The 27,775-nt window shown below is 40.1% G+C and overlaps 1 protein-coding gene across 3 annotated transcripts in view; it reads left to right on the top strand.

The window, feature by feature from the left end:
* The window catches only part of LOC134740723 (piezo-type mechanosensitive ion channel component), a 64,028-nt gene that overhangs the window by 17,314 nt on the left and 18,939 nt on the right, over positions 1–27,775 (top strand). Inside the window, exons 7-33 of one of the 3 annotated variants that reach the window (XM_063673307.1) lie at positions 717–882; positions 1,492–1,626; positions 3,943–4,051; positions 4,368–4,449; positions 4,749–4,989; positions 5,518–5,716; positions 7,332–7,531; positions 7,865–8,013; positions 9,388–9,531; positions 10,733–10,814; positions 11,310–11,401; positions 12,037–12,232; positions 13,242–13,418; positions 14,142–14,296; positions 14,883–15,015; positions 15,197–15,424; positions 15,557–15,792; positions 16,101–16,286; positions 16,779–16,968; positions 17,959–18,110; positions 18,563–18,726; positions 19,229–19,702; positions 23,757–23,872; positions 26,003–26,108; positions 26,377–26,534; positions 27,036–27,115; positions 27,488–27,547. In XM_063673307.1, coding sequence (XP_063529377.1) covers positions 717–882; positions 1,492–1,626; positions 3,943–4,051; positions 4,368–4,449; positions 4,749–4,989; positions 5,518–5,716; positions 7,332–7,531; positions 7,865–8,013; positions 9,388–9,531; positions 10,733–10,814; positions 11,310–11,401; positions 12,037–12,232; positions 13,242–13,418; positions 14,142–14,296; positions 14,883–15,015; positions 15,197–15,424; positions 15,557–15,792; positions 16,101–16,286; positions 16,779–16,968; positions 17,959–18,110; positions 18,563–18,726; positions 19,229–19,702; positions 23,757–23,872; positions 26,003–26,108; positions 26,377–26,534; positions 27,036–27,115; positions 27,488–27,547 — 4,410 coding nt within the window. Of the gene's footprint in view, positions 1–716; positions 883–1,491; positions 1,627–3,942; positions 4,052–4,367; positions 4,450–4,748; positions 4,990–5,517; positions 5,717–7,331; positions 7,532–7,864; positions 8,014–9,387; positions 9,532–10,732; positions 10,815–11,309; positions 11,402–12,036; positions 12,233–13,241; positions 13,419–14,141; positions 14,297–14,882; positions 15,016–15,196; positions 15,425–15,556; positions 15,793–16,100; positions 16,287–16,778; positions 16,969–17,958; positions 18,111–18,562; positions 18,727–19,228; positions 19,703–20,160; positions 20,203–23,756; positions 23,873–26,002; positions 26,109–26,376; positions 26,535–27,035; positions 27,116–27,487; positions 27,548–27,775 lie in introns of all 3 variants that reach the window. The other 2 variants (XM_063673309.1, XM_063673308.1) reach the window with 2 other exon arrangements.

The raw sequence follows: 27,775 nt of genomic DNA, 5'->3' as shown, positions 1-27,775 counted from the left end.
CGATTTTGATTGTTTTTTTAATAACAAAATACAATATTTATAAGTTTTATAACATACCGTAAACTCAGGTAACTATAGTCCTTAAGTACAACTATGTTCCAGTTTTTAATGTCGATTCTTAACGACCCTCTATGATTTGTACTCGTTACATTTATTTTGGAGTTTATTAGATAGGTACACTAATGCTTTTTCTATATTATATACTCAACATAATTTGAAAAATACTTATACATTTTTTTCTAAAACTTGAATTTGGACCATAGTTGTGTAAGTTGTGGACTAATGTGGTGATGATACAATCATTGTTTACATGATATATCTAAAGTCATGAATTTTCGAGTGAATGCCTGCAAAAAATAGCAGTATGATAGATTTTTTGCCGCTACTGTATATATTCCCGTCACAAAGAAACTGTCTGGTGTCACTGGTGTTGAGGAGCATATTGACTGACGTCACGTTGGAAATTCCGTCAATTTCTGCAGGATGATTATTTGCATCTGGAACGTCGTAATCCCTTGAAGAAAGCATTTGAGCTGCGAGAGACGAATTACGACGTGATTACAAAAGTATCTACTTACCTATACCTACTGGACATGTATACATTTACATGCGAAGCGTAATTTACCTTTAATATGTTTCCATTTATGCACAAGCAGGGTTCGTGCATTTACAGACGATGACATGATATTTGACTCAATAAAACGATTTAATTTCAGGTATTTCGGTCTAACACAATTAGTAAACCTCACCGAGACCAATCCTGCGAGTTTTTCCTACGAAACGACAAGCAAGTACTCCTGGGCGACTGTGGCTAGCCCATTAGTCATACTCTTCACATACTACGCGTTAGGAGTTGAAACGCGGGAACTATTCAAACCAAAGGTATGTGTGCATTAATTATCTTACGAATGAATGATGTTTTCACTTTTTTCTCGACTAACCTGGTTATTAACAGAATGCTTTGTCAAGTGATATAACGTATGGTAGACATGTGCCTTAAGAAAATTAGCCTGCCTGTTCACGCCAGGATATTTAGCCTCGGCTCTCTTCGGATGGGGACTGATAATATTCGATGTAATTATTGTGTTTAAGTTTCGTTATAGTTACTGCAAAATCCGATGGCGCAGAGAGTCTTATAATGTTAAAGCATTCGCGAAGTAGCGCGAGTTATCATTAACTCTCGGATCTCCGGTATAGATTATAGTTTCCTAAGGGATGAAAGGTGTAGTTTCATTTAAATCTCGGTGTTTCCTTTTCGCACCAAAAACATGCGTGCGGGATGGACGCCTTGAAATGTATATGAAAATGCCTTTACCTGTGGTACCGTATTGTGTCCAGGCATGCTAGTACAAGCATGCGAGAGTGGCGTCGTTTAGCTCAGCTGTAACTTTTTATAACCCGATGTGCCAACAGAGTTTGAAAATGGACGAGTAGTTTTTTTTATATGATTGAAGGAATTTATTTATCTTGTATGCTGTCAAATGGATGTAGGGGAAAAAAAAGAGTGCCCTGACCGGAGTAGAGGCGGGCAAGCTGAATGGCTCGCTTGTGCGGGGAGTGTCGTTCCACCGCGGCGGCTCCCTCAACCCTAAGGAAAAGTGGATGAATGCCACTAAGACCGTCCGAGTAAGCGCACGAGTGCAACACGCTTACACCGTAGAACGCTACACATATGATGCTAACACCTGTGTTAATAATTTTTTGATATAATTAAACATCTGATCTAATGAACGTGCAAAGTCAACAGAATAGAACTTGTGCCGTGCTTACATGGCGCTACAGCGGCTTGCTGTAATGTACGAGTAATGTGTGGGTCTCTGACTGTCAAATGTCGTTGACTTATTTCGCAGGCTACAAATCTGCAATTAGAGAAGTCTTCTACGGACAACCGTCCAAATACCTATCATCAGTGGCCAAATACTAAAATTTTGATGTTCAAAGCTCCAAAAAACGCGCCACAGATCAGAGTAAGGACCATCTACCGAAGCTGTCATTAACGTTTCGCAATAATCCATTGACCTTATACGTCTATTAGTTTAGATGTGTTTGATATTACGTAGCCATTATGTTGATTATACAGTTAGATACAAGTAGAATTAGTTACCACAAGTGCACACCTAGATCATCACTGTAACATTGGGCATGCTGTAACATAGAGTAGATAGTAGATGTTTACCCAATAACGGTTTAGGACTTCAGCATGAACGCTTTTTAACACGAAATGGGCAATCGACATTTGACACTTTTTGATTTCCGTTTCTTCTTAAACCGTTTGACTGATTTGTTCACTTTTTTGCAATTTGCTTTCATTCTTTTATAGGTTGCATATTCCTACATAGATTCAGATTCACTTCGTGGCAGTTCCAGTGAGAACACTCCTGTAGGTATCATTTTATTTACTTTATTATGGGAAAATATAATGTTGTAAACACATACAAAGAGTTCTTGAGACAACTCTTGCATCAAAATTGCCTCATATACCTACAAACAATGACCTCAGCGTATTCGAATGCAGTTGCTGGACTCTGCTCAATACTTGGAACTAACTAAAGACATTTTTTTACCATTTGTCAACATTTGTGTATAACACTGCTTTTTGCTGACTAAAAAATTTCATGAGTCGAAAATCACCGTAATAAATCATGTCTATAATTAGCTTTTCTATTCGGTGCTGAGGTATTTGTGCACCAACGAAGCGAGATGAAGCGAAAAATACCATACGATTGATAAAACTTCCCTTTGCACCGGTTCTCGCCTCGGCAGCGGGAAACACCTATACTGGGTGATTTTGGGGTCGTGATCCTGAACCTCAAAAATATGTTAGGATAGTCTTACTATGGGGCGGGATACCTACTAAACAAATTTCCCCATGGGACTATTAACCACAAATCGCGAAAATCTAATGGACACTATGAGGGTCCAAAGTAGACGTAACGTATGGGACCAGGGGTAATTTTGTTTCAAGATTTTCACATGGAAAACCTACTGCAGTATGACCATCTCAATACATTTTTAATATTCGGGATCACGACCCCAAAATCACCCAGTATAATGAAAATTTTATTTATTTTGCTTTTCTGTAATACGCTGAGGTTTTTTGTTAAGATGCTAATGGGATATTAATCTTATAATCATGCAGCGTTCAACTGATTTCCATGCATTGTGATGCTTGGTCGTATTTCATAGTAACAGTACTTATGTAGTTTATGCACATTTACAATTGATGTTTGATTGTTGCTTTATACGTTTGTTTGTCCTGTATGTACCTAGTGAATTTGTTTTTTTTTTATGTAGTGTTAAGTTAACGCTTTTGGTCCATTTGTCAAGTTTTTTTGCCAAATTGTGGTACCGAAAGGATTAATTATAAAATCATATGAAATATATTATAAAGGTATGTATGCTTAATAACTAAGAATAATTAGTAAATGTAAAAATATAAAACTAATTGCCAAAGTCCCGACGTAGATCAAACTCAGACAGATCAGATGGACTATTTTTTACCCGAACGTAATGATTTCAAACGAAGCTCATTACCATCGATGATTACATATTGTAATAGTAAAACGAAACCAATTTAACAATTACATATTTGGAAATAATTAAGCTTTAGACATTTTGTAAAGTATCCAATTTTTCTGGTAAATAATCAAAATTCTGTAAGTATCTACAATTAATTCAAATTTTTTGAATATAGAATACATTCTGTAGGTAACATTCAAATTTTCATATCAGAATTAAATATTGCAAATCTAAAATATTCTAAATATTTTACTGGCTATATCTGTGTACGGTTAGCAAAGTTATTAGCTTTGCATATCTGCATACATTGTATGCAGATGTGCTAAGCTAACGGTTTTGCTGACCGTACATAGGTACGGACAGTAAAATATATAGCATAGACGTGTGTTCTAATACTTCTAATCGTATGTTATGCATATCTAGCTGATCCGCAATATGAGCCCCAGCAAGCGGTGGCCGGCCGGGCGGTCGCGCTCATCCATCAGGAGGCTGCAACAGGACCCATCCGGCTCTGTGATTATTCCAGATGAAGGTAACTTAAAAATATATTTAAGATACCTATATTATTATCTTTGCTACGTCGTAAGTGGTAGGATTAAATGAAACTAAATCAATCAGCTGTTTGGTAAAACGACCGCCATCGTTGATTTAATGGTGTATATGGGCACAGAGCACTCCGTTAGAATATTCTATCCGTTCAAGTGGTTTCTTGCTTACTAAGCTTCATTCATTTCTCAGAACCTTGTACACAATACAAGACAACTTACTACCAAAATCTTTTGACAAGCTTTTGAAAAAGAAGACATGTATAATTGATGTATATTTTAGTGCTCTTTATTTCTTTGCAGAATCTAATACGGAAATGTACGAGCCAACACTGATGGATGATATATTAGCTGCTATAGTAGATTTCTTCCAAGTTGTGATCAGGTAAACATACAATGTTTTGAAATTTCTCAATTTTTCATTTCGTTAAGCTTGTCCGCACAGAACGCGAGTGTGACATCGGTCTGTGATGATGGATGATAATTGAGCATATGCCTCAGGGGCAATATCCTCGCGAGGCAGTTTGTTCTGTGTGGGATCATCTATTATCAAGAAATCCTAGAGGTGATAGTAGCAGTGGTCCTGTGTATACGTTTAGATTTGACATTAACTTGCTCTCGCGCATGACGGTCAGCGGCGCTTTGGGCCTTGGCAGTTCTTTATTCTGCGTTTGTGTCTTTCAGATCGTCGTACATAGCGACCACGATCACAATGATGGCGTGGAGCATAATGTACCACTCGTGGCTGACGTTCGTATTCCTGATGTGGGCCAACATCGTGTGGCTGTGCCAGGACCAGCGCTCCTTCATGCTGAAGACCAGCCCCGTGCTGGTGCTGTACGCCATGTTGTTGCTGCTCGCGCAGTATATCTACGGCATGGACCTGGCGGAGGCCGAGCTGCCGTCCTCCATTTATAATGAGACGGTGAGGCATTTTAAAATTCTGCAGATGATCGAAGCTTCGAGGCTAGAGGAAGAACTGTTATACGTGCCGTATACAATAAATCTTACTTGTGCTTAGGAGCAGAGCCTCTAACAAAGAAGAAAATATTTTATTTCGGGGTTTGAAGAAACACATTTAAATGCTACTTCGTTCACTTTAGGGGATCTGGTTTTGTAACCCTTTTTTTATAAAGTTTTGGCCCGTTCAACTAACATAAATATCAAAGCAACATACGAAACTTAACAGCATTGTAAATAAATATGGCTAACGGACGTTTATTACATTCTATCTAATCCCCTGGTTCCATAGCGAGTGTATGAAATAACTACTTAAATAATCACTTTTTAGGAAACAAATTAAATTATTTTGGTGGCCGAGCGGTTTAGGCATCTGCCGCGATTGCAGAGGACACTGGTTCGTTTCCATTACAGGCCTTAGGTACTGGAGGCCTTGGTTTCTCTTTCGTATATGACATTTATTTCAGTTTATAACTTATCACTTTCTTTACAGGGCGTCAACTTACAGCAAATAGGCCTAAGTCCACCACCCGGGATGCCCTTAGTGCCTCTCCTCATCAAGTCCCTCTTCACGTGCATGTTTTGGGTGACGCTGCGTCAGCGCGTGCAGGAGATAAGACAGCGACGCCAGTCTGCCGTCATCACGGACATGGCGGCGCCGCTGCAGCTGACAGTGTCTACTGCGGCCAGTGGTACGTTCTCTGATTGATCTGATTCTTATTCATTATATTGTCTTCCTTAAAGCCGTCAACCTACAGCAGATAGACCTAAGTCCACCATCCGGGATGCCCATCGTGTATCTCCTCATCAAATCCCTCTTCACGTGCATGTTTTGGGTGACGCTGCGTCAGCGCGTGCAGGAGATAAGACAGCGGCGCCAGTCCGCCGTCATCACGGACATGGCGGCGCCGCTGCAGCTGACAGTGTCTACTGCGGCCAGTGGTACGTTCTCTGATTGATCTGATTCTTATTCATTATATTGTCTTCCTTAAAGCCGTCAACCTACAGCAGATAGACCTAAGTCCACCATCCGGGATGCCCATCGTGCATCTCCTCATCAAATCCCTCTTCACGTGCATGTTTTGGGTGACGCTGCGTCAGCGCGTGCAGGAGATAAGACAGCGGCGCCAGTCCGCCGTCATCACGGACATGGCGGCCCCGCTGCAGCTGACAGTGTCTACCTGTGTACTGCAGCCAGTGGTACGTTCCTTATCGACTCCTTCACCTGCATGTATTGGGCGATCGTCAGCGCGTGCACGAGATTCGGCATTGACGATGTCTTTACTATCTTGGCGCGGGCGCTGCAGCTGACCGTTTCCACTGCGGCCATTGGTAGATACGTTCTTCAAATGATTGTCTCCTTTTACAGCGTAAGCGTCAACATGCCATTAGCGTGTGGCTGGTGGCATGCTGTCCGTACCTACCAATGTTCACAATGCTCACACAGATAATTCCCATTACGCTATGGATTACCATAACATACATGTACTAGATGTTATCGTAACAAATAATTATACCAACTGCTTTGATTAACTACATATTTATTGTTTTAAAGTGCGTACAAAAATTAAAATCTTGTGTATTTTTAATGTTTTGTTCCGTTTCCTTGAATAGCAACTTTATACAGTACATTTTATTGATTATTTCCGTAGATATTAGTAGTAGTAGTTAGTAGAATTTACATAAATTTTACTAACTAGAGCAGTCTGTTAAGACGTTCAAATGCCAAATCTAACCAAGAGTTGTGTTTTATGTCATCCACGCATCAGGTCTCGCCGGTGGTAAATATTTTGATAACTACGTACCTAATATCTGACTTCTCCATTCTTCTTTAAATTATTTCACATGCTCAACTTTAAACAAATTTTTAGGATATATTCTGCATATTCTACCCGCGTTTTATTTGTTTTTTTTTACTGGCCCTGAAATTTAAGTTTAATTCTGATAAGTATTAGATTCTGTATCTCTTTGCAATTATTTAAATTGATAAGTATACACATTTTCCGGAGAGATTGCACTGCACTTTTAAATAAGTTACAAATATAAAGTTTCCTTTTCCATTTTACTTTGAGATCTACAAAATCACCTTTAAAAAGCGTCGCGATTGCCTATCCACACATACACTAGCAACATGCAGAGACTATAATTGATAATACTAAGACCATTTATTTACTTACGTGAGATAAAAATAAAATACACTTCAGCCCAGTGTGTGTTTGGTGAGGAGTTCCTGACGCATTTGCGACACTGCTTAAACCAAGAACCGCAACGTTACATGCATTTTAAAGCCGATTATTTACCTTTCAGTAATAGAAGCGCAGCGTGAGGATGAACAACGTTCGCGCTTGTTGACCAAAGTGGGGGATTTCCTCAAGGCAGCTTGCGCTCGCTACTGGATATATGTGGTCGTCATTATGCTTTTCGTTATCGGCATCACGGGCACCAGAATGACTATATTCCGAATCGTCTACATGTTCCTATGCCTCGGATTTATACTGATGTTTCAAGTAAGTTTGAATCTAATGTGACTGTTTTAAAATGTTGTTTACATCATAATCGTCGATAAACTGATCCACACAGAACGAGCGCCTCAATGAGAAATTGTTGCGCGAAGCAGCTGTGTGTGTATACTTGTCAGGATATCACGCAAAAGATTCAGCCATAATTTATCCATAGATCTTGACGTTTAGTAGCTTTCTGTAAGCTTAAATTGGATATGAATGTGTTACACGCAACTGTTCTGATATACACGCTCGTTCTAATTTTATACTTATTTAACTATGTATACCTATTTATAGTAATTGTAACTGTAAAACTTATTAAATTTATTCTTTTAACAGATGAGTTGGTACTGGTGGCGGCGGCTGATGTACATCTTCTGGATAACAGTGATCATATACTCCATGATCAACCTCATTCTCATTTACATATATCAATTTGACGGTTTCCCCAATACTATTGAGAAGTATCTCCACATCTCCGTACAACTGTAAGTTTGGTTACAGAATGTTAAAGAAATTTTATTTTCACTACACCTTATTTAAAACAAGTCCCCCGCCGCGTCCGTCTGTTTGTGTGTATGTATGTTCGCGATAAACTCAAAAACTACTGAACGGTTTCAACTATTAATGGTGATTCTTAGATGAGAAGAGTGGGGTCTCCTGTCACAAGTTGATATACTTACTACTACTTTGTAACACAATGATTCTGACCAATAAACGATTTTTCATTTTCATTCTTGAGGAAGGTTAAGGTGTATATTTTGTTAAGGTTTTGTGTAACCCGTGCAAAGCCGGGACGGGGTTAAATCATATAATATTAGAATAAGATTACACGTATAAGATCATTTTGAGTACAAACAGACTACAATGTACCAAAGATATAGGTAGATATAACTCCGTAATAGATGGATACAGTCTAAGGAAAAAACGTACCTCGAAAATCAAGAAAATTTGATTCTCGTTCAGAGGGCGCTACTAGCTTTGGCTTACTGTCGTATAGATGGCGTTGACGGTTTCATTTGTTATTTAACAATTTTAACGCATATCGGTGAAAGAACATGGGTCAAAATCATAAAAATAATTAATGCAAATAAATAAATCATTTATCCATATTTAAATACATTTTATCGTATTTTTATAAATATTTATTTTTAGTTTTAAAGTGTGTCGACAGATGGCAGTGAATTTACTGGGGTTACAAAATTTACTATGACAGTACCGCTCTAGTATAAGTTACTCTATGAATGTACCTATCTTCGTAGGGATGATAATTGATAAACATGATTCACAGGAGTATGTGAAGTCCCAAAAATGGCTGTGAGTGTGACATACGGATAGACAGATGGACATGACGAAACGATAAGGGTTCCGTTTTTGCGCCGGAACCTACGTATTATGCCAGTATGTGAACTTAGAAGTAGTTCATAACTCTCGGACTGGCCTAATGCGGGTTTTGGACTTCCCATACATCTTTGAATACCTTCACTGATGGATGTATGCTCAATAAAAATAAAGAAACAAGTGCGAGTTGGACTTGCGCACGAAGGGTTCCGTACCATTACGCAAAAAACGGCAAAAAATTCACGTTTGTTGTATGGGAGCCCCCCTTAAATATTTATTTTATTATGTTTTTAGTATTTGTTGTTATAGCGGCAACAGAAATACATCATCTGTGAAAATTTCAACTGTCTAGCTGTCACGGTTCATGAGATACAGCCTGGTGACAGACAGACAGACGGACAGTGGAGTCTTAGTAATAGGGTCCCGTTTTTACCCTTTGGGTACAGAACTCTAAAAAGGGAAACGTCTATAGCAATAATTAGTCAGTCATGTAATTTTTGTGTTAATTTTGTTTATTTCAGGCAAAACGACCTCGGATTGGAGCCATACCATCCAGCGGACTTGTTCGTCAAGCTTCTAACACCCACTTGCTTTTTGATAATAACTATAATGCAGGTTCACTACTTCCACAAAGACTTTATGGCCCTCTCGGATCCGAACACTAGGTACGTTAAGTTAGTTTGCGATTGACAGATTGTTTTTATGGGTGAATAATTATTTTTTTACATCGCCAATTCGAAAAAGGGTCTTTTCCCTGCTAGGAGAGGTCAAAATGGCACTTTTCTTCCCTGCTAGGAGGGATCAAAGTAACACTTTTATGTTCTAGGACACTATTTTTAAATTTTTTGCACAATATTTTTTTAGCTTAAATAATATTTTTAAACATCATAATTACCTCATAGGTGATGTGAAAAGCAGTATGTGTCACATGGTAGCAAAATTATTTCCATCTTGGGCGTAACACACTTGAATCCCTCACTACGCTCAGGATTCTACCTTAGAATCCCTCGTTACTCTCGGGATTCTATTATAGAATCCTTCGCTTCGTTTAGGATTCAATGTACGCCCTCGCCGTAAATATGTCATTTTGCTCCCTTGTAACACAATCTACTAATTGTTGTTAGAAGAACTCTTGTACCACGTTATATTACCGTGCTTGGCAATTTAAATGCCATAACCAGTGATTAGAAAAAGTCGTATCACCCACCTACATTTGAATTTTTATCTCGTACCACTGCAGATGCATAGGATAGGTGTTGGCCTTTACTCATACGACTAATCGAAGTAAATCAATCAGTCTTGCAACCGATCACCGTTTAGCCATGAAAAAAAGACTTCACTTTTTGCGCGATAACCATCACTAACCTTTCGCGTTGAACTGAACACAACAAAAACATAATCTATACTTCTATAGTTCGTTTTTTTTGCATTAGAAAAGAGGTAAACAATTTTGATGTGACTTTTTATGGAAAAATATTGAAAAACGCTTTTAAAAAATTAGTTTATATTACTTATGAAAGCAAAAGAATGTAAAAGATCGTATATGATTTATAATTGTAACATACTTGCTGTGACTTATTTTTCAAAAGTGTTTTTTAATAAAAATACACGTCAATATCGCTTACCTTCTTTCTAATGCTAAAAAACGAACTATTAAGATTCTGTATTACTGTTTATTTTCGTGAGAACTTTACTGGACACTCGTAAACCTTGTTACAAAGAAAAAAGGTCTAAAGTTAAACACTAAGTGTTGATACCTAGTCAATTATGTGAGTTCCACTGGGCAATTAGTAAACCGCCGTGCGCGTTCCAAAACAGATAAGATAACGAGAGCCACTCTACATCATAAGTTATATTTTCTTACAGTACAAATACTAATAGTATAGTCAGAAATGGAAATGAGTCTAGCAGACCTAGCAACGCCGGCGCTTCCACCATGAAGGACGATGTAAGTGTACTTAAGACAATTAGAGCTAATGTGAGTCTAGCTTTTCCCAACCACATTAAAGAGCAGAGAAAACGTCCCTTTGGAATGTTTTCATTACTGTATAGAGTAGGACCAAGCTAACTCTAGCGGCATTTGCAATGACAAAGTGAATGTCATCATCAATGTCAAATTACTGTGAAAATATGATGTATATAATGACACTCTCATACTTTGATCTGTTCAAATTGGTGCAAAGTTAGCTTAGACGGGCTCCAGTTTCTAACTCGAATCGTAGCGACATCATGCGGGCGGGCGCGAACTGGCGGTAAAACTCACCGCTCTGACAGCTTCCGTGATAAATCGAGTCTGTTTGGTATTTAAATACCAATGGGGTTAAAAATTTAGCATTAGCTTAGCATTGCGTAAAGGGTTTTCTTGACATTTTGTTGTCTGTTTGTAGTAGTCTGTAGTCAATAGCTGTTGGTTGTCTGGTTGATCTATTTTTTGTTTCTGCAGGTGCCACCCTTGCCACTTGAGGAGGACGCAGGTTCTATTACCGAAGTGGAACAATCGTTATCTACGTATAATACTAAACGTAACTTGCACAGGTATGCCTAGATAATTGACACTTTAATTCAATTACCTAATACATATAGAGGTACATTTATATTGCATTTTAGGTCATAATCGCTGCACCCCAAAATGTATAAAAACACAGTGGCGGATTAGCCACGTGGCTATAGTAGCAAATGCCACGGGCCCCGCGCAACTATGCATTGTGGCCGTAAATAACCTAAGTTTCACTTAGATCATTTCGTCCGACAAAATTAAAACAATCCATGGGCCCCATGATAGCATTTGCTACAGGCCCCGCGCTGGCTTAACCTTTTGGACGCCAATGACGGGATATATCGGCACCGCAGGTCCAACGCCAAAGACGGATTAATCGGTCAAAGTCCACAGAGCAACATAGACCTACGTGCATATGCATAAAATTCAATTTCAGTTTTGACACTTCGGTGACGTGGCGTCCGAGTGACAGCTTTTGTGTTTGACACGGCGTCGAAAAGGTTAATCCGGCACTGTAAAATATATATTTTACATTGAAAGTGTCGTGTTGAATTAGGTTTTAGAAATCTTAAGAAAAAAGTATTTTCAAGAAGCCATCGCCGTTATGACTACATTTTGCTGTCCAAATAAAGGCCAGCTGTAATCACGAGGTTAATAACATTATTTCCCACAGGAAACCCTCCCGGTCGCGATCCTACGCTCCCACGATCACGGAGCCCCAATCGACGCCTTTCCGGCAGTGGTTCGCGGGGAAATGCGCCTGTTTTAAGGCTGCCCTGAACGTGTGGATCGACTACGTGTTCATGTATATGTACTTGCACCTCACTAAAGTTGTGTTCCTGTCGCTCACGCTGGTTTGCGTTATGCGGGTAAGTTGATTGTTTTACAAACAGTTATTGATTGTAAAGGCTGGCGTCCACTAGGCTCGCCGAATCGAATCGCAATAATTCGCCTTCTATACATTTACTATGAAACTGCGTCTATTAACGAAGAGCCGCGGCGCGTCGAATCGAATTTACCATTCATAGTAAATGTACCTATATAAAAGGCGAATTATTGCTATTCGATTCGCCTCGGCGAGTTTAGTGGACGCCAGCCTTAAACGAGTAGTAAAGTCTAATAGTAATAGTAGTAATTCATAAACGCGTTATAAGCCTCGTTTGTCGAAATGTGTCATTTTGACTTTCTGCGCGCGAATTCCGTGCACGGCTGAGGAATGTTAGGAATGTTGGGCGTCATGACAGAGTGGTGTCATTTTGTATGTACGAATGCACGGAATTGGCGCGCGGACAGTATGTATTTGTAAGAAGGGGATAAAACATAAATTAACGAATTGAGGCTTGTAAAGTTTTATGAATAAGGGGGTAAGGGGTAAATTCAGAGATATGACTACATAGTCATATCTCTGAATTTGACAGCTGAAGTAGATGGCGCTGTACGGCCCTATGTGTTGTGTGATAAAACTGATAAATGGATTGTCAAATATCACCTTTACAAAACCAGATTATCCGCATAATGTACAGTGAACTGCAAAATTGCATGTACACATTATTAATGAATTCATTAAAAAAAAAAACATTCATAAAATGGCCATGCAATTGCGTGGCTGGGTGTACATAGACATACAGCGCTTCTTTGACTGATTTGACCCGATATAATTTTAATATTAAACTACGATAATTATTTAGTATTCCCCACTTTGAATTTTTATAAAACATTTATAGTGTGCAGTAGAGGGCAACATAGGTGCCTACTGTTCATTGACGCCTAGAGCACAGGGCGGATTATTTTGTAGTTTCACAGTGCTTTGGTTTTACTGTAATGCTGTGTTACTTATTTGATCAATAAAAATAAAAATTATGTTTATTCGTGTTACAGGTGTGCGCTATGCACGTACCAATAATGCTTATAGTAGCACCAGCGCTACTTCTCAACGCTACGAAACAGCGCATCATCATCCTCTTCATATCAACACTTATCACCGTTTACTTCATGGCGAAAATGGTTTATCAAATAGAATACATCCGGCCCAGTGTCTTTGATGTCAACTGTACTGTAAGTCTATAGAAGCATAGAGTAACTTATACTAGAGCGGTACTGTCATAGTAAATTTTGTAACCCCAGTAAATTCACTGCCATCTGTCGACACACTTTAAAACTAAAAATAAATATTTATAAAAATACGATAAAATGTATTTAAATATGGATAAATGTTTTTTTTTTATTTGCATTAATTATTTTTATGATTTTGACCCATGTTCTTTCACTGATATGCGTTAAAATTGTTAAATAACAAACGAAACCGTCAACGCCATCTATACGACAGTAGGCCAAACTAGTAGCGCCCTCTGAACGAGAATCAAATTTTCTTGATTTTCGAGGCAAGTTTTTTCCTTAGACTGCATCAATCTATTACGGAGATAGAAGTGACAGTCCGTTATAACAGATTGCGTACGGTGACACCAGTCATCTCAATACAACTGCGTTTTAAGGTTAAAAATTGTATGGAGATGTCAGCTACCCGTACTCAAGCTACGTGAAAAATAATAGATAACGTACGATGTACGATACAGTATATTCCCATATGTTCTTGTATGAAATTCTGACTCCTAAGACCTCTAATGTGATGCCATCCTGACAATATCTTTTATTTTTACGTTATACCTTTCGCTTGTAATCAACTCAAAATTAATCGGAAACAAAAATAAAACTTATATTCTATATTTAACACATTTGGTCGTTTTTTGACTGACAAATTTAGACGTATCTTTGTTTCAGAGCTATGATGAATCAACGGAAACCACGTATAACAACGCAGAATGGCTCGGTTTTACTAAAAACAGGAACTTGGCGGTGCTGCTTAAAGACTACATAGGGCTTATAGTCGTATTCACATTCCATTCTCTAGTCACTTACCGACAGCAAACAAAAAGGTTTGTATTTTGTATCTGTGTCCAAATATGTGTGCGGTGAAACCTAGAACTTTGAGCGGTGAAACCGATTTAAATTAATGAAATAAAATAAAATAACTAATTACATAATAAAATAGAATTAAATAAAAACTTATACATAACTGTTATAATTATTATATATTTTCAAATAAAAATTATATTACATTAAAAATATGTCATAAAAATCTGCATGCATTTGCAGTCGCCATCAGATATATCGAAGCGGCCGAGGTGCTTAAAAATATCTGAACGCGCACTCTAAGGCCTTGACAAACCGTGTTCAGATGTTTGTGAGTGCCTTGGCCGCTCCGATATATTTGATGGCAACTGTACCTACCCAAACACGGGAAGTGTAAAATGTATGTAGGTTTGTGTTATAATTTCGTGTGTTTCACCTTAGCGTCATAATTGTCGAGCGGATTTTGATAAATGAGGTGTTAATTGATAATTTGTAGGACCGGGTATTACATTTTATACCGTCTTCAAATAGTGGGAAATTCAAACTAAACTAAGCACCTGTAGTGTGTTTAGTTTTTATTTAACTAGTTTATGTGTATTATGATTACAGGGATCAAGGCTGGACATCCAATCAACAAGAGAAGGTTCTGTTTCCCGAGGTCACGCGTAAGGAGGCTGACATCAATTTGGTTCACTGCGCAAAGTACATGATCAACTATGGTTTTTACAAGTTCGGTGTTGAGGTAATAAAAATAAAATACTCGAATACTTTTAATCTTAACTAGAGAAAGAGTTAACCCTTGAACTACCTTGAGTTTTTAGTATAAATCATACAAGTCTTCTTAATGCATATTTCTCTGCTATATGGTTTTCCTTATAAATTTTGCTGATTTATACACATTGACAATGATTTATGTTTGGCAGGTGTCCCTAATATGCTTAATAGGTGTAATAGGATCGCGTATGGACGTTTACGCAGTACTGTACTCATTCTGGCTGCTACTCTTGGTGTCCCTGAAGAGACCGAGCCAAGCGCGGGTGTGGCCGGCGTTCACTGTATTCATCACGATCCTGGTGCCTATACAGTACATGATAGCGGTTGGATTTCTACCGCAGTTCTGCATCACTTATCCATGGGGAACGGATATTGCTGTGAGTACTGTAGATATTGCGAATAATGTTTCTAGCTTGATCAATCAATCAATGTTTTTATTTGTTGATTATATTGAGACCCTGATTGTAAAATTTGTAAAAACGGGTTCTCATTTCTGTGGTTATTTTCAGAGCGACAAAGACCTCCGAACATTCCTTTTCCTCCCATACGCTGACAATCCGCCGCACGCCACCAAGCTAGTTTTCGACTTCTTCTTGTTGGTGTTTGCGTCGAGACAACTTCGAGTGTTCAGACTCGAACGCAGGGGCGAGGAGTATCCGGGCGGGTCGAATAGCGAGGACATAGGACAAGACTGGGAGACGCCGAGCTTCGTCAATCCTGTGCCGGACTTCCTTGGAGTTGTCGGGTACAGTACTACATACCTATAGACCCTATAGTACAAGTTTTATTTGCGTGTACTCAAATTAAAGGCAAATCTGGACTGATCAAATAGCGAGATTACTTACATACAAATCTTAAAAACTGTCTTGAAGATTTAAATTTAGATTTGGATTTTGTTTCTATTTGCTGACGACATATCAATTTGATGCGAAGGAAGGGAGTTCATAAGTTCTTGAAGCAATACTGAAATTCTAAACAAATACATATGTTCATATCTAGTTTAATTTGTCCACAGCACTAGTGCCACTTTATTTTTATTTTTTTTCTAACCAGCACTTGGCTGGACGTGCTAAAGCGCATGGTGTTCCTGGGAATGCTGTGGGTGACTCTAGCCATCATGTTCCTGACGGGCACGAACCGCGTCAACCTGTTCTCCATGGGCTACCTCATCGGCTCGTTCATCTTCCTGTGGCAGGGGACGGACTTCTATTTGAGACCGAAGCAGGCTATTTTACAATGGTGAGCTTAGTGTTAATTTGATTGTTTGTTTTATATAAGGTTTTATAATAGACATAGGAATGATAATTTGAGGTAGTGCAAAAGAATAATTTGAGAACTGGTGTAGATGACGCTGTACGGATCCATAGGTTTTGTGGTAACCAAGAAGGTTAAGCTCGTAAAATGTACAGGGCTAAAACACTAAGGCCCCCTTGTACTATCCCACTAACCCGGGGTTAAGCGGTTATACCGTTAATCCAGTGTGAATTTGTACTGGTAACCATGGTAACTCCAGGTTTAACCGCTTAACCCCGGGTTAGTGGAATGGTGCAAGTGGTCCTAAAATGTACACTGCGCTCTTCTATTAAAATGCGAATGCTAATAATTATAACCAGGGCTCAAATGTTGTTATTTTACTTACGGTATATTAGTTTTGTAACTTATGTCGTGTTTTATGTCCTTACTTTATTGAAACATATTTTACAGATTACGTTAATTTTTTTAAACCCACAGGTGGTCATGGCTCCTGCGCTACAACGTGTCCGTAGTGGCGATAAAGGTGATACTCCAAATCCCGGGTTGCCTGTTCCGCGAGACCACGCAACTCCACGCCTGTTGGCTGGTGCAACTGCTGGGTATAGGCTGCGTGGACAAGTTCGCTGGCACCCTTGGAAGTTTCATTAAGATGGAAAGTTATAATAAGGTAATACATACCTGCATATTTTTCAGTTGATTATTAGTTATTTACAATTAGTTATTAACATGGACATACACAAAAACAATCCAACTTAGGATCATAAGAACCCAAAGAGCAATGGAGAGAAGTATCCTTAAAATAAGGAAGATACATAAAATTAACAGCAAAAAAAATTAGGCAAAAGACCAGAGTAGTCGATGCTCTCATACAAGCTTTATCCCTAAAATGCCGCTGGGCTTGCCACATATCACGCTATACTGACAAAAGGTGGACCATAGAAACAACAAAATGGAGAGGACCACCAGGAGGGCGGCGGGCTGGCCGGCCGCAGCAGCGTTGGGCTGATGACCTATCCCAGGCTGTGGGAAAGCAATGGATGGCAATAGCTTCAAACAGAAGCAAATGGATTGAGTTGGAGGAGGCCTTCACCCAAAGAGGGGTTCACCACTAAGCAAATTAAAATAGATTCAACCTACAAATGTAACCTAAACTTAGTGTGAATAAACGGCTTTTTAATTTTTATTATTATTTATTTATATTAGTTATTTAGAAGAAGAGTTGGTAGCCTAGCAGCAAGGCTGCAACGACTTTAATGTAGGATTCAAAACTAGACTCGTACCTTGGACTTATTCGGAACTTATAAAATATACTAAATTATCATTACACTTCGATAAAGGAAAAGACTGGTAAATATTCAAGACGGACAACCTTCAAACAATACTGCCTTCCTCGCATGTTTCAGTCATCTTTATTTACAGGGTAGACATGATGAGGGTAAACGGAAACCAGTCTAATTTCAGTAAGAAATCGTTTCCCCTTTTGAGTTGGAAGATCAGATGACAGTAGGGCTTTCGTAAAAACAATTCTACTTGACTACCTACTTCAATTCATGGGATTCGGTCTAAAATTTCACAGTATATCTTTCCTGTGTACATGCCATTTAGGAGGAGTTAACGAAATCGGAGCCATAATGTGTTCTTATTATTGTTATTGTAGGACACAAAATGTACTGTACCTCAAGAAGACATCGGCCTGGCTTGGGACGGTGTGTGCTTTGCCTTCCTCATATTGCAGCGGAGACTCTTCCACAGTTACTACTTCTACAGAGTTATCGATGAGAGCAAAGCGACCACCGTTCTAGCGTCCAGGTAACCTTTTATAGTTATAAATATTAGCAGGTACAGTCGAGTTCATAAAATGTATACATATTTATACAGTCATACTCGACTGTACAGTCAGCGGCAAAAGTGGATAGAGTGTGAAGACGAGGTCTACACACATCACATTCTTGCTCTCTTGAGAATAAAGTTGTGTTCTGATTTCTTATTGTAAAACAAACTACATTACCTTGGTTAGGAAGGTACTAGTTGACCACTGACTTCACATATGCTCAGTCAGGTTGTCCCACAGTGAGTCAGACATCGCAAATATAACTGGCAGTGAAAATATAAAGTGACGTATGAGAAAAAAATACAACATTGACCACAATTCAAGTTAATATTTGTGATCAGGAATGGACGATGTCAGCTATCTCGTCACCATTTTCCATTAATTGATATCACATTTAAAGACATGGCTTGAACCAAATGTGTTTTCACAGGGGAGCGGAACTTATTGAAGAGCTGCGCCAGAAACAAATGAATCTTCAAGAGGACCAGGAAATCAGAATATTAGAAAAAATCAAAGTAAAGATGGAGAGAATAAAAGCTAACCAGAAAAAAATCCACGGGGTTTTGCACAAGGACCCGAAACACCATGATCGAGGTAAGGTATTGTGATTATTTATCTAAAGTATCCTAAAAAAACTCTCCGAATGTTAAATGTACTCGAAATGTAAACCAAAAACTATATTTAGATACACAAAATTCACGAACCAATATGCAAAATGTCACTAAATAATGAAACTAAATTTAAAAAAGTGCATATTTCTTCTTACAACAAATTATCAACAAAATGCACACTAATCCACTTCCTAAGTACTACTAGTTTCGAACGGTTTGTCAGTTGTTATAATATGTAAAACAACAAATATGAATAATTCTTGAATGACTTTCAGAAAATGTAGCCTAAGTTTTGAAACGATTACATAGTAGGTACAATGGGTTATCGCAAAACTTATTTATGGACTCTATAGGAAATTGACTTTCAAACGCTGTTTATTCCACATGGAATCTACCTACGTAAAATCGTACTGGAATGAATTTTTAAGTATCTTGTTATGGAAACGGTGAATGTTGTTCCATTCCATCCCGCTAACCGTACATAGAAGAGGAGGACTCGGACACGCAGCCGGGCGACACGGAGGCGGTGCCGCTGGTGCGCGGCGACTCGGACTCGCGCGGCTTCCACACACCCGACAGCCCCGCTTCCCCCCGCGGCTTCCACACCCCTCTCAGCGAGTCTTCCGCGCCTCCGTCGAGAGTCCACACCCCGCCACCCGTGCCCCGCCCGCTCACGCTCCCCGCCCTGCCTCCTCCTACCAGTTCCCAAGGCGGCCCTCCGTCGCCTTCCTCCGCCTTGATGACCGTATCCCTAGACGCATACTTGGAACCGCGCCGAATTTCCTTCGAATCCCCCCCGTCCTCCGATCTCCTTCCCCGTGCTCAAAGCCCGGAAGAATCCTACCCTGTCTTCTCGCCCCCTCCGATCCGTCGCCGCCATACAGTGGCCAGCCCGAGCCTCCTGCGCACTTCGCTCATATCGCAGTCGAGCCGCGCCGAGCCCAACTCTCATCATACGTGTAACGTTTCTCTATATCAAAGCACCTCTAGTCTAGTTGCGTATACGTGTCTCACCTTGTATATAATGTAAAGCATTTTCAGGTCTACGTGTTAATAATATTTTTTCTTTTATTAGGATTAGGAAGTGAGCGTCCTCTATATGAGCGACGGATACACACAAACAGGTTTAAAGGTATATCTGACCCTTTTTAGCTGGTGTGGAGGTGATTATCTCCTTTGCACAAAAAATGTCTCGTATACTAATTCCCGCACAATGGTAAACGAGATGTAGCTGTAAGAATCACGAAATCTGTTCAGTCATCGAATAATTTTCAAGAAGCGCGCTTAAATAACAGCTTCCTGTATCGTTTTTGGGTGTTATTTTTCGATTTGGACCCTACAGCCTGTGAGCGACGTATAGCTCTGATCATTCCGTGGTGTGTGACTTGTGGTGTTGAGCTGTGCTTTATTCTTGTAGCGCCCGAGAGGCCGTATAAGCAGCCGACCAGCCATCAGAGGGGTAACGTTTAGCCTCCGTCTATCGCGTGTAACCTGTGTTCGCTTCACTAATCTCTAGCTTCTACTGACGGTATTTAGGCAAGTTGGAACTTTTGGCGGGGGCTGTCTTGATTATATGTCAAAACTGGGATTATGATTGGTTTTGTAAATGTTGTAAATATAATAAATAATAACTAAGACAGAATGCGCCACCCACTAGTTGTTGCTTTGCATGTGTTTATTAGACTGCATGCCCGCATGTGTATGCCACTTATTATCGTGCACTGTGATTGTGTTTTGTTATTGTCCTGTGTTTGTCTGTGTCACTTTGTATCTGCTATGTTTATATTTTCATCAGGGACGAATTTATGGGATAGATAACTTGGTAACAATGATAAACGACTAATGACTAAACATCGTTATCGTAACTTAATAAAACGTATATCAATAACTATCAACTCGCCTGGATGCGCCCCTGATGATTTTCCATTATTATTAAATGTGCCATTCTCAATCAAAAGGGTACTTATTGTCGATTGTCAATAAGGTGCTAATTCCATATAGCTTAAATTTGAAATTAACCTTATCGACAACCGACAATATGGTACCTTTTGGTTGAGAAACGTCACAAATGTTTAGTTTAGGCTGATTATACATACATAATTGCAATTCAATTCAATTCAATTCAATTTATTTATTTCAGGCAAATGCCCATATAATTTGTTAGTAATACAATTAAATTAATCTTAATATGCTAATGTTAGTAAACACATTAAATTACAAATAAAAAATGTATATCACATCTAACTTTACATAATGAAGACTGCCACATTCCAAACACTACTGCTGTACATGCAACAGCATCCAGTGGTGTTGGAACGGGCAGTCTAGCCTCTCGGCCAGCACATGCAACAGACTGTTGGAGCTACCGCGCAACCTCCGCATCAGTGAGGCAGTACGCTTACGCATTATGGCCTGGAATCCATCAGTTCGAGCCTCCGCAAACATACCTGATGCACTGCAGAAGCGCGGCAGACCCAACAGTACCCTAAACCCATTATTATATTGTACTCTCAGGGTGTTGAGAGTACTCTGCGTATATCTTACCCACAGGCTGCACGTGTAGAAGCTCTGGCAGTAGGCCTTAAACAATGTTATTTTGACTTCTTTTGTACACCGTGCAAACCTGCGGGCAAGCATATTACAACGCACAGCCATGGAGCGTCTCTCCCTTTCCACGTCTGTGCCATCTGAGAGGTCCGCAGTCACCCAATGGCCCAAGTATTTGAACTCTGACACTTGTTTGAGTTCACTGCCGTACAAGTAGACGGGGGGTACTGTCCCAACAGTACCACCACGCGGCTTAAAAACAAGGAGCTCGCTCTTGGTTATATTATACTTGAGCCCATGTGCAACTGCGTACCTCTCACATATCCCGAGCAGCTTTCTAAGTGCACTAATCGATGGACTCAGCAACACCATGTCATCAGCATAACTGATGTTATTGAAGCTTACGCCATCAATTGAACAACTGACCTTGGCATTGCTGAGCTCACCGATTAATCCGTTCACATATAGGTTGAACAGCTTTGGCGAGGTTAACCCCCCCTGACGAACACCGCAATTCAACCTATATGCGTCAGATAACTCTCCTGCCCATCTAACACAGTTTGTTTGGTTGGCATACCAAAACTTAAAAAGTTGTACTATTTCAGACGGCAGATCTGTCTCACGACGCAACTTGTGCCACAACACTTCATACGAGACCATATCGAAAGCCTTCGTTAAATCTAAGAAACACGCATAGACCGGCGTTTTTCTATCCGTGTAGTACCGAACGGCGCGCTTGAGGCACAGCACAGCGGTTTCCGTCGATAGCCCGGGTTTGAAACCGAACTGAGCATCGTGGAGCTTCAGGTGCTTAGTTAAAAGACCATCAAGCAAGCCGTCCAGCACTTTGGCAACAGTGGTGGCTAACGATATAGGTCTGTAGTTGCCTCTGTCAGACAAATCCCCCGTCTTATTCTTCACAAGTGGGACAACTATAGTGCGCATGAGGTCCCCAGGCAGATACGCATGTCTCAGACAAATGTTGAACAGCAGAGCTAAAACCCTAGGCAGATGAATCCCCGCATGTTGAAGGTGCTCGATGCTCAAGCCGTCATGCCCCGGTGATTTACCTCTGGTCATGTTCTTAATCACTGCCGCAACGTCACTCGCAGTAAAAAGGTGAAGGTAACGACTTTGGCTACCAGGAGCGGCATGAGCATCGCGCACCTCCCCAGGCGACAGCACCGCTGGTACAACCTTAAAGTGTTTAGCAAACATTTGTGCTATTGCCTTCGACTCGCTCACGCCACCGACGCTAATGGGAAGACTTGATTTGGGACTCAGCTTAGCAGTCTCCTTCCAAAAACCCTTGAAATTTTTAGATGCATGACGTGATGCTAGGATGTCCATCTTAATTTGTTCCTGGTTTACTTGACACCATTTAAGGCGAGCTTTAAACCGTTTACGCTTTTCACACATCATGTCATAACAAGGACCTTCAGATGGCTTACCTTGCATCACCCACGCCTGAAAATAAAGCCTAGCCTCACCATGAGCGTCCCTGACGTGCTTGTTCCACCCGACGACCCGCTGCTGCGGCCGTCCTTGCTGCTTGCGGACCTTGGCTGTCCGCTCCGCTTCGCTCCGTTCCGCTGCCCCACACAAAATATCTATAACTTTGTGATACAACGAATCTATTATTTTAATATGCTCTAAGTCAGAACACATACCATGGCTACACTGTATAAGCTGCTCGGGCATATCAATACTTTTTAGGCGCTCATTACATAAGGTCATGTATTCATCAATCTGTGGGCCCTCTCTCACACCCCAAAAAACAGTATTCGTTGACCTGTCAATAAACTGTCGCTTTGGTTTTAGAGTGCTAAAGTTACACGTAATTTCAAGTGGGAAATGGTCAGACCAATACGTGTCATAACGTACTATAATCTCGTCCACTGATTGCCAGGCTCCTTCCGTTACAACACAGTGGTCTAACCATCTCACACATCCATGTACATCGCTCACAAAAGTGTAAGTCCCTAGAGATGATTTTAATATTTCCATGTCCGCACAACGCCACTTCTGGTAACAACAAAAATCACTTAGCTCGTTCCAAAACAATTCATTGGGATGTGCATTAAAATCACCCAACATATAGACACATTCTATCCCACTGCTATCAATTATTGCACTCATTTCGCTTAAGCATTGAGTAAACTCAGGTACATTCTCCGCACAGTTAGTAGGCATATAAGGCAATGCAAGTTTTTTTTTATTTTGGTACATCAATGTATTATGTATTATTTAACGTTGTGTTTGGTGTAAGCACTTTTGTTATCCGCCAATGCACATAAAATACCTATTCTTTATAATCAAACGATATTCCGCTTTTTTCTGGTTTAACATTTGAATTAAAATAGTCTAAAACAACCAATTTGAATTACATTACCTAACAGTAAAATGGGAGCTTTCGGTAATTTTCATCTTTATTATTTCACAATACTAAACTGTGTTTTTATATAGCCGTTCGGTCGGGCGACTACTACATGTTCGACGACTTCGATGACACCGAGGTTCCTCTCAAGGAGGAAGAGGAAGAGTCAGACGAGGACGCACCCAAGGAAATGGGCCTGGGCAAGGTACGTAACTTGTAATAACTTTTGACCTGAGAGGCCGACCACATTAGTTACAAAAATAGTACATAGTACTAGCATATTGAAGCGACTAACATTAGAAATGTATGGCTCAGCTATGCTATATGCAGCAAACATGTCAAAATGAGCTTTCGCTAGGATTTTGATAGCAGGCTGAATCTATGCTAGTATATAGATAATAAGGTACATGCTATTAGTCGGGTTCAGACCGGGCGAGGCCGCCATGTGAGGCAAAAAGTCTCGGTCATTCAGGCCGAGCCATCCGCTTGGTCTTGCTCATTGGTTTAGACTTTTCTTACTACTGACGCATGACAGCCTCGCATGACAAGTCTCGCAGTAAACGCTTGAGGCGATTATGCGAGGCCGGTCACCTATTGCCAATAGCGATTTGCAAGAATAGTTACGAGTAAATTGGTGGTGTCATTTGGGTTGTGTATGTATTGTGTGGTGATTTGGTTATAGAGGAGCATGATTTTTCAGCCCGGGTGGAATTCTACAATCCATAGATAAGTTTCCATATGGAATGATTGATATCAGCATGTCTAAGTCCTTTAGAATATAATTGTTTTAGAGACATTTTGATTAGTCACTGGATGCTTAATTGGGTATCTGTAGACCAGATTATATTTGCCTCTATGCTGCTTGTGTTAACTAACCTACATATTTTTGTGTTAACTTCTGCACAGACGTGTCCGTTTTCACAATTTTTTACATTGGTGGTTCAAAGTATCGCTATGTTCGATGTACTGTCATCGGGTCGCGAAAAGTAACCACTTCTGCATTGAAGCAGGCAGGAGTTAATAACGCACTGGCCAATGACGATGACCTACCTATTCAGAAAGGCAGCGGGCAAAAGATTGGGTATTTTTCAAAATTTAACGTTTGAATTATTTTCATAATTTTTGCTTGCCCGCTACCGTACGCTCGCGCAGCTACTGTCGACGGCGATCAAGACGGACTTGAAGCAGGCGGTGCGCCGCGCCTCCATGCCGACCGTGCGCTCGCGGCGCCGCCTCTCCGCCGGGAGCATTCCCCACTCTTACCCCCACGACGAGGTAAACAATCAACATGTACGCTGTACGCTGTACGCTGTACGCTCGCCCACTGTTGGCGGACTTGAAGTGCGCAGACACTTCTCTAGGGAGCGTTTCCTCACTCTTACCCTTATGAGGTATACATACCGCTATACGCTCGGCTAACACTTCCAATGACGATGAAGTTAAACTTGAAGCAGTCGCATCTCCGCCGGGAGCATTCCTCGCTCTTACCCGCCGTTGTACTGTCCGCGCGCCAATTCCGTGCATTCGGAGGTCGAGGAAGTGGGGGAGTGTGCGCCGCGCCCGAACGTACAAAATGACACCACTCTGTCATGACGCCCAACATTCCTAACATTCCTCAGCCGTGCACGGAATTCGCGCGCGGACAGTACGCTCGCCCAGCCGACTGTAGACGGCATCAAGACGGACTAGAAGCTGGCACTCTTCGCTAAAAGCATTACCAGTCTCTGCGTGAGAAAAATGGATATGGTACTTGGTTATTTGACAAATCAGCAAAATTGAGACCTCTATCGTTTAAATCTCATTTAAATTTAGGGTTTAAGAACAATAAAAAAAAAACAAGTTTACTAACAAATGTCACATGATGATGAAAATGACACCCTCATTTTCTATGGCGTGTTAACAATATTTAGGTAGGTAAGTATGTGTCGCACTTTATGTTATACCTGGAAGCACGTGTCTGATTAAATTCGATGATTTCCCGCCTATGCTTAGATGCTTTGTGCTTCATCAGATAAGAAAAGTAAGTAGAATAAGGGTAATGCTTAAATGGGTACCTATTTGTTACTTGCGCATGTTGGGTGGTGGTTGGGTTCAGATTATTTTGATGCATGATATCTACAAAGATGGAAGTATATTGTGATTATTTTAATTAAGCTAGGCATGCTGAAGTTATTATCCAGATCCGCAGTGGCATAATAATTTTAAGAAATATTTAATCACAATTAGAAACGACTTTCAAAATCTTATACGTTTTTCAAAAAAAAATTGTTTATAATTTAGAAACATAAATGTACAAACAATTGCCATATATGCTAATCACATATACTATACTCAGGTGCGTCGACAGCCAAGCGTTGCACAGAAGAGCGACTTAACGGACCAAGAACGAGAAGGTGATCGTGACGGGGTTTCAGAGCTAGACGATTTCGCACCGGAGCCTGGTATGCTTTTATTTACACTACCAAAAAGACCTACTTTTAGAGAATTCGTTCGACACTGCCAGTGTCAAATTCGAGCGAATTCGCCCGATGCATTTTTTTTGGGACTAATGTACCCTTTGTGGCCCTACGTCAGAGCAACGGATAGGTCTACAACTATTGTGTTATGGCGCTGAAAATAAGTGCAACTGCAACCTATGCTTTTGTCTGTGATATTTTTTGTGAAATGCTTAATTAAACTATTGAAATTTCCAACTTTCAATTTTTGCAGAGAAAGAAACGATCGTGGACAAATGCCGGCGCTACTGCAACACAGCGTGGGTTTTCATCTCCAGTTTCCTTGTAACGGCGACGCGGCATCTCATGCGGTACTCTAGGGACTACCGCTACGTCTCACGAGCTCTGTCCATGGAGAAAAGGATACTCAAGGTAAAGTTCCCGAACAAAACATTATTCCGATGACGATCACTTTTGTGTCTGTTCGTCTATCACAGGAAGTATTATTTCATCATCAGCCTACTGTCGTCCACTGCTGGACATAGGCCTCTCCTATTGCACGCCATTGAGCACGATTTGCGGCAACTGATCTAGCTCTTGCCAGCCGCCTTGCTAAGGTAATCGCTCCATCTAGTTTGAGGGCGTCCTACGCTACGTTTGCCGATACGCGGTCTCCACTCGAGAACTCGTCTACCCCAACGGTTATCGGTTCTATGGCTAATATGACCGGCCCACTACCACCTCAGCAAGTATTATTTAACCACGTGGAAATTACATGTTTTTGTGGCCAAAAATATCGTAAACCAATCACACCTTTATTGCCGTAGGAATAAGGACATGTACCGATACATTTAGCTCTCACTATCAATTTTGCTAATCAAGTGACGAGTATAAAACTTTTACACGAGATTAATGATAGTGTATGATTTACAGGAAAAAGAAGGCTTTGGCATCGGACTTCGAGAGGGATCGCAAATGATCTGGGAACCCCTTCCGGAGACCCTGGCGCATCCGTGAGTATATTCTTTTTTCATTGCATTGGCACGTTTTTAAAATTTTATACATTTTAGCTGTTTTGTACGTGTTGATTTCTAGTCATGTACCATTTATTTAGTGTCATATATGTCACGTAATTCTAAGAGACTGAACTGTTTTGAAAATTAATATTAAGAATTTCATAACAGTTTATTCATTATGCTACTTATAGTAACTAACAGGTAGAGTATGTTATAAGATTGTATTTAAAGCTTAAGTACTGCTCGAGCTTATGTGCATGTGTAAATGATTACTATTACTAGTGTATTGACTTGAATGAAGTTTTTAGAGTAGATAATTATAGTTAGTGTAATTTAGTGAGTAGTGTCTTGTTTTTGCATGCGGCCTAGTGTGCACTTGGAACCGGAAACTTATGATAACAATCTACTCGCCCCGGATGTGGAAATGGGGTTTGTACATCATACTTTTGTATTTGTTCAATATACTAATATCTAATTATTAATCGATTGTGCCAATTTATAAAATAATTGAAACTATAGTCTGCATTTGTAAAATAACTACCTGCTTTGATTCATAGAGATCTTAGCGTAAAAAAATGTATCTCATTAGATCTTTTTTATATTACCAGTGAAATTATTTGTAAGATAAAAGTGACATTTTATAATAGCGCATTTGTG

This window comes from Cydia strobilella, chromosome 4 (assembly GCF_947568885.1).
Source record: "Cydia strobilella chromosome 4, ilCydStro3.1, whole genome shotgun sequence".
Lineage (NCBI taxonomy): Eukaryota > Metazoa > Arthropoda > Insecta > Lepidoptera > Tortricidae > Cydia > Cydia strobilella.
This window is presented reverse-complemented; position numbering and strand designations above follow the sequence as displayed.